General features: G+C 34.4%; 2 protein-coding genes across 8 annotated transcripts in view; one reads left to right on the top strand and one right to left on the bottom strand.

The window, feature by feature from the left end:
- The window catches only part of LOC125026381 (threonine-rich protein-like), a 28,353-nt gene extending 26,222 nt beyond the window's left edge, over nt 1-2,131 (bottom strand). For 3 of the 4 annotated variants that reach the window (XM_047614796.1, XM_047614795.1, XM_047614797.1), the window contains exon 1: nt 2,021-2,131. In XM_047614796.1, the coding sequence (XP_047470752.1) occupies nt 2,021-2,087 (67 nt within the window). In that variant the 5' untranslated portion in view covers nt 2,088-2,131. The remainder of the gene's footprint in view (nt 1-2,020) is intronic. The other variant, XM_047614798.1, reaches the window with a different exon arrangement.
- A 677-nt stretch (nt 2,132-2,808) lies between these two features.
- Nucleotides 2,809-7,500, top strand: part of LOC125026639 (zinc finger C4H2 domain-containing protein-like) — a 10,872-nt gene continuing 6,180 nt past the window's right edge. For 2 of the 4 annotated variants that reach the window (XM_047615220.1, XM_047615219.1), the window contains exons 1-3: nt 2,809-2,892; nt 6,675-6,846; nt 7,374-7,500. The exon at nt 7,374-7,500 is cut by the window's right edge and continues 52 nt beyond it. In XM_047615220.1, coding sequence (XP_047471176.1) covers nt 2,822-2,892; nt 6,675-6,846; nt 7,374-7,500 — 370 coding nt within the window. In that variant the 5' untranslated portion in view covers nt 2,809-2,821. Of the gene's footprint in view, nt 2,893-6,641; nt 6,847-7,373 lie in introns of all 4 variants that reach the window. The other 2 variants (XM_047615218.1, XM_047615217.1) reach the window with 1 other exon arrangement.

Here is a 7,500-nt window from a genome sequence, read left to right as displayed (position 1 = left end):
CCTTTAAAATATTAAAGTTTTCCTTTGGATTGGTTATCATTATTACTCTCAACAAACGTCAGCTTTCCTATCTCTATTGCTTACCTTAAATACTCTATGCCACATAATTCACTCACTCAGTTTGACTTTTGAGAAGTCAAAGTAAGCAAAGGCAATCATTTATCAAAATCCTTATTTAGTATCAACTGGAAATGGAATGTGTCACAAAGTACAACCAGATACCCTCCAGTAGCTCTAGTTTGATCTTCCTTCTACCCTTTCAAACAATTAGCCTAACTAGACTAGTTAAATGAACTGTAACTTTCCCTCTTAAGTTGGTACCCTCAATGACAGAATTCGTTGCATAAAAAGAACTAATTACTATGTGCAGTCTAAGGATATGCACATATACCTCTTAGTCACTTGTCTAGAAAAGCTACACAAGAACTCAAAAACACCATAATGAACAATCATTACCTCATTCTATAGCTCATTCACCTATTTCCCCCAACAACTTGAGAGCAAGATTGGGGCAAGTCCTTGGAGAAACTCTAATTAAAGGCAAGTAATTGCAGAAGAAACACTGGCATTAAATAGTTTTGTGCTAATTCCATATTCAAGGTTGTCCAGTCACTGACTGTTACTCTCTTCTGCATTAAATATTTGCTCTCTGATCACCGCCAGGTGCAAAAGTGTGTGAAAAGATTCATTAGAAGATATTAATAGTAATGGCAGTCAGCATGGAGATGCCTGATAGCAAAATAAAAGTATAAACATATGTATAACCAAGATACAAATTACTAATACATAAATACCTAGTCTGAATATCACATGGCTTAAATATCTCCTTGTCAGCCTTAATTTCCATTCCTATCTACCAACTGATTCACCTTTTATGGTACTATGTGTTAATCAACTCATGTAAGTTAATCTATGATCATGTTTGATAGTAATAGGAAAGCTAATACATTTGGCTTGTTGCCAGGGATAACAGATATGTTATCCCTGGCAACAAGCCGTCTGTCTTTCCTATTTAATAAGTGACTAAGGAAATATGTATTCTAGGGCACTAGATAAAATATATCAAGCATGATCATGATGGCTTAGTCAAGGGAAATTATGAACAATTTTGACTGAACTGAACTAAACTAAACTAAACTAAACTTACAGATTCAATACAGGGTATCCAGCATTCTAAGAAAATAATCTCAGTACAAAAACTAAGAATCTGATTAGTGATGTCTCTCATAGAAGATTTTTGGTCAATGGAAATACTATTCTCTCAACTTAGTTATTCTTCTAATCTCTTGAACATTCTCTGTAAGTCATAATAAAAATAAATACCCAAATTAGTTCAGATCATCTAGTATAAGTTCAACATTTATGCATATCCTGTGTTTCTAATATTTTCCTATTAGCCTAAATAAAGAAGGAAATATTTGAAACTAGTAATATTTAATTCTTGAATATATTTTTGCATCATAACTGGTACTATAATATATACTGAATTTAATACAAACAAGAAAGTGGCCAACTCTGTAATTCTGTAATTTAAAACAGTAAAATGGATCAGTAATATGTAACAATAAAATTCATCTGTAATCACGAATAATATAATTGATCCGTCACCCATAGTAGTAAAAATGCATACAACTGGCCCAGTGAAGTACGAATTAGACCAATATTTAACGAAATAGTGAAAATTACAGCCAAACGCGAAAATCGGCTCCAAGAACAAGCAATCAATCTCTGCCAATAAAGAGAGAGAAATTATTCCCGTCTTCCCGTGGGTCAGTCCCACCCTTCACACAGACCGAAACGGCCTCAACACCGTCGGAAATTCTGGGAATGTAATTAGGTAAATTGACCGCTGTCCCGGCCATCACAATTCCCTTGGCTGCACTTATTATTACGCAATTTTTTTCCTTAATTTCCCATTGCCAAGTTCCGACTACCCATTCCTTTTCTCTTCCATAAACTCGATCCTTCTAAACCCTGATAATATTCGCTTCCCCAAAACAGGCTCTACGTCATAACATACCATTTGCAGTAGCATGGGCCGCTGCCATAAGGCCCAAGAGGGAAAAAAGCAAGAGAATAGACTTCATCGTGTATTGACTACCGTATCCCGTGACCTGATCGGAGGAACTGATGTTTACAGCTGGCCGGAGGAATGAGTCAAAAGAGCATTCATGGAGACTATTCTCTTTGGTATTCTTTATTTTTCCTTGTGTTTTAGTATGAGAACATTATTTTTATAAAGAAAAATTATTATCTCCTATACTGAAACATTTCTTTTGTTATTTAAATCGGATAAGAAGAGCTATCTATACAAGAATTACTCGCTACGCTAATTCCTCGAATGACAGTTTAATATATTTATTTCGTCTACATTAACCATTTTTTTTTCTGATAAAAGTAAAATATCTATTCGACTGTTTACTTTTCATTAATAATATTTACATGGATACCAAACCTAATCATTCATCATATTTCATGATGGAATAGCAGAAAACCATAAGCAGAAAAATAACAAATAACTAATTAGGTGCAACAAGCATACATGATAAAAAAATGATAAGAAAAATATATAAAACTATAAAATCAAATAGATATACAGATAAAATACTATTCTTATTTTACAAAAAAATACAAAATTGCACTCAGTGTACTTCCCTGTATAAATACCCCAAATAAATCCTACAATTAATGCATATACTTAGATAGACGAAATTTAATACAAAAAACACAAAACTAACAGTTACAGAAAATAAATATTACAAACAAAATAATAATAACAAAAGTATAGTTGCTCGCTTGAATCTTCGGTTGTTTACCAAACATGTCAGGCGGAATGGCAGACGAGAGAGAAAGAGCTGTTTACATGAAATTAGAGGCGCTCAAGGACATTAGGTGAGTTATTTGATAGTATGAAATCGTTGGTTTGAATTTTGATAAGTATTTTTTTCTTCATTTAGTAGCCACTGATACTTATATTTGTGATTTTTTTTAGAAGTTCGAGATGCTACGGCTAATTTTCGGTTCTGATGTCAGTATTTTTTTTATATTTTTCTTTTAGAATGTTCCTTTTAACCCATTTCCTTTAATTCAGTGCATTTATGATATCGCCAGTTTTTCAATATTTTGATTTCTACTTACACGCAAATTGATTTTTTAGTCCATGACAATGGAAGTAATGAAAGGGAAGTCTTTATTTGACCGGCTGCCGGTCATATGTGTAAAAACAAACGCATCAGTAGTCATTTTCCTTCCAAGGCTTATGTCTCGGTTTGACCATGTAGAGAACCACTTTTATCATTACACTTTTCTCACTTGGATTTACATTTGCATATATATTCATGAATTGTGGCATAAACAGGCCTGTGGCATTTTAAATCGGAATGTAATTACAAAAAGCACTAATATGATTGATAAAGAAATAGTGGGTTAATGTTACCGAGAACAAGGCACAGAGAGAGAGAAAAATGGACATTGCCATATTAGAGAGCATAAGAAATAGAGTAATAATCGGCACAGGTACAGTTGCTTCTGTCTCATATTTACCACTAAAAGACAAACAAATCCACTGCACAAAGTCCATAACACCCTCACACAGCCAAAGCTCTTAATGTCACATGTTTTGTAAGTTGACATGAAGTGCTAATGTAATTAAGAGGGGGGGGTACATGGGGGCTTTCCCCCCCCATTTAATGAATAGGTAGAAGGTGTGAAAGCATAGGTTTGGATTTTGGGTTCACACGATACCCTGGTTTTGGTATTTTGTCTCTGGAAGGTGTGTTGCTCTTGGTAATAAATATCCATTAGTGTCATCATGTAAAGAGATCAAACTAGAAACTTTGATATGTCAACACATGAAATATGTTATTCCTAAATTTCATAGAAACATAAAAGATCTTAGTTTTCTCCAAGTATACACAAGGCTTGATTTCAAATACTGTTGAGTGTCTAGTCATAATCTCTTACTATCCCATCAGAATGTTATGTTGTTCAGTCCTTCACTGTCACTGTGCCTCACAAGAAGAAAGAGCAAGAGATTTCCTTCACATTATAGAAATATTACCAGATTACATAGAACTTTGTGTATGATTGCCTATTCTATTCATGGATATTGATTTTAAAGCATGTTTTTTATTGGAATTATTGATTGTCATTTCACAAAATATTAGTAAATTATTCCTTACATGTGCCCTTCCTTGCTTCTGCTACTAGCCTATGCAATGATGGCTCTGGCCTATCGGAACCTCTAAGGAAGAGTTTGTAGATCCTGCTGGTAATAATGTGTCAGATAAGGAACCATTTCTAACTCTTGTCTTTCAATAGAATACAGTATGTGGTGAAGGTTTTTTGTCTTTGTCAAAGTAGAAAGTACAGAATCTGTGGTAATTGTTTCATGCAGTATCCCTGTTGAGTTGGTCTTATAATTGTAAACCTTCCAGCACATTTTACATAGATATAGATGAAGCACAGGTATTATGATTAAGATTGAGAAAAAAAAAATCCTGTTTTTACCAGTACTTTAAGTGTATTAGTAATATTTATGGTAATTTTGTAGCACTGCATTACATCAAGCAGCAAAATGTATTCTCAGAAAAATGAGGTGTGCTGGTTCTTCATTTGACATTAAATTGCCAGTCTAGTAGCTCTCTCACCAGACTATAAATGGCAATTGCTCGAGTTGCTGCAGGGATGTCAGTAAGTTTCTCCTCGAGATTTTAGACCATCCGATACCGATCACATGTCAGATGGAGGAGGATAGAACATAGGCCATGTGATTATGAGAAAATTCCCATTATTTAAGGCACTCTCACAGCACAGGAAACATTTAATAATACCATGTTTTGAAAAATGTTGGTTTGCAGACTTCTTTGTTCTTTTCAGAGTTTCTAACAGTTATTGCTATATGATGTCAAATATGTTTATATTGAAGTTGATAATTGATAATGGTGAGAGTGAGAAATATGAATTACAGCGTTATAACTTTAGTAGTAATAAAGCAATGTGTATGATCTGTTACACATAGCTTGGAATGAGATGTGGGTTATGTATATTGGAAAGAGGATTTTTTGTTTTGTTTCAAACTACATTGATTATATGTCTGCCAGCGGTATTGCATTTTTTCTTCTTCTATATAATTGGTATATACTTGACTGCAGAGAATACAGGAACCCAAATTATAAAGTCCCCAGTGGAAGCTGTATGTATTAGTATGGTACCTGATGTATCTCTTTTACTTGGGATTGAAAATTAGTCATAATGATCAAAAGTTTGTGGCTTTCCTGTTAGAAGAAAACTAGTGTACATTACCATCTGAAGAATTCACAATGTCAGGAAATCATACTATCAGAAGTTTTTCGTATACTGTAAACTGTGATTTTGTATATTGTGTTTGAATACTCTAGGCTCAGATAGCCATGTTTGTCTTTCTGCAATCTGTAGGATGTCCGCATCACACAACCATATACAATGGTTACTAATAATATTATGTGTAGTCCTTCACTAGCATTTTTAATGCTAGTGAAGAATGAACTTCATTGGAAACTACTAGCTGAACTTTTGCTAATATTCAGTGCTGGAATAGCGAGCTATTGGACCACATCCCCCAGGGATTTAAACTCTCATTATGCCATCCACCAACCAACTTAAACCAAGCTAGCTGTAGCTTACATCCTAACTTAAACCTTGCCTATGCATCATTACCCCCTCAACCCTCCTGTCAATGAGAACATAATTGAATACAGGCTTGTGAGTGAGTGTCAGTTCAGTTCCTTTGTCTTATGTGCAGTGCTGTCGTTTATGACAAACTTCATTGTATCCAAAGTTCCCTTACACAGTGATTAGTTTAACAGAGAGAGGTTGGTTGGTTGGTTGGTTGGTTGGTTCGTTCAGAAGAGAAGTGGGCTGATAATGTTTAGAAGTTTAACATTCACCTTTAAACTAATCGGTTTGATGAGCTTTTAATTTGCATAGGTTAATGAGGGAAAATTTAGTATTATGTAATAATATACAACACTATACAGCATTATACAGTTGTTATGGCAAAAGAAGTCCCACTTCCACTGAATTTTTTGAAGTTTGAAATTTGTTATACTTAGATTTTGTTGTAGTCAGATACTTACAACAGGACCTTTTATGTCTCCCCAACTTTTTTTTGTTTTTTTCTCTTGGGAAATAGTAGCACTTAATAATTCTTGTTTTGTTTATGTGATGATGTTATATTATCATGTAGTATTCTTTATATACTCGTTAGGCCTTCATATTTATACAAAAATATAATCATTAACTATATATTATCCAGATTAAAAAGTTCTATTCAAAGATGTGGTATTGGATTTTAACATATAATAGGTACAACAGCCTGATATATTTCACTTGAAGATTGCTGTTAGTATAACCATAGTCAACAGAAGTTATTTACTGATAAAATCAACTTTACATAGCACACTGCTACTAATGTATTACATGGCAAGAAATGTAGAGTAGAGAATCATTGTTTATGCTGAGTTAAGTGTACTTCTTACTCCCTTGATTACCATGGATATCACTTTTGGGACAATAGATTAATCCAGCAACTTATGAATTGCATGCAAAAGATCATCCCCTGATGTATAGGCTACACCATTTTCTGCTTCTCACCCTGAAAGGAACACTCGCATCTCTTTCCCTGCCATCGCCAGGTCCAAGGTAGTCGCCGTGGAGCGGTTGCGGGGACGGCTTGCCCAGGAGGTGGAGGTGGTCCAGGCTGAGGAGGCCAGTCTGGCTGAATACAGGTCAGAGATGGAGTTGCTACTGCAGGAGAAGATGGCACATGTGGAGGAGCTGAGGCAGATTCATGCAGATATCAATGCGGTAATAGTTCTCTCTGTCCTTGTTTTCAGTGCATCATTCCTCTTTATTATGTTCTTGATGATAATGTGTTATTGTTATTATTAATAGTAGTAGTAGTGTTAGTAATGGTAGTAGTGGTGTAGTAGTAGTAAATAATATCGGCAGTTGTTGTGTTTTGTTCAGATGGATATTTTTTTTTATTATTAATTATTTAATTTTTATTGTCATTATTCTTATTTGTGTAGTATTTTACCATATTTTAAAAAAGACATGTTTGGGTAGATCTGATTAATTATTTATGATATAATAATAATTTATATTTATTGTTCTTCTAAGTATTATTATTGTGATTATTTATATTTTTTTCTTATTGCCACTATCATCATTATTATTTATGCATGTATAAGATCTGAAATCAATTTTATCCTAACTGAAAAGCTTACTGAAAATGGGGACTTCTCAGTAGGCTAAAAAGGCCCCAGTAACAGACAAATATGAACCATATTGTTACGCTATTGCCCATGCTGATTCTACACCCCCAATTCCAGATGGAGAGTATCATCAAGTCAGCCGAAGACCTTCGCAACAAGAGCCTGGAGCATGCGAGGCGCTTGTATGACGAGTACCTCCCTCTCAAGCAAGAAGTTAACCGTATCGCCACACAGCAGCTAGGCC

The sequence above is a fragment of the Penaeus chinensis genome, chromosome 6, assembly GCF_019202785.1.
Source record: "Penaeus chinensis breed Huanghai No. 1 chromosome 6, ASM1920278v2, whole genome shotgun sequence".
Lineage (NCBI taxonomy): Eukaryota > Metazoa > Arthropoda > Malacostraca > Decapoda > Penaeidae > Penaeus > Penaeus chinensis.
Note: the sequence above shows the minus strand (reverse complement) of the source record. Positions and strands in the feature narration are given on the sequence as shown.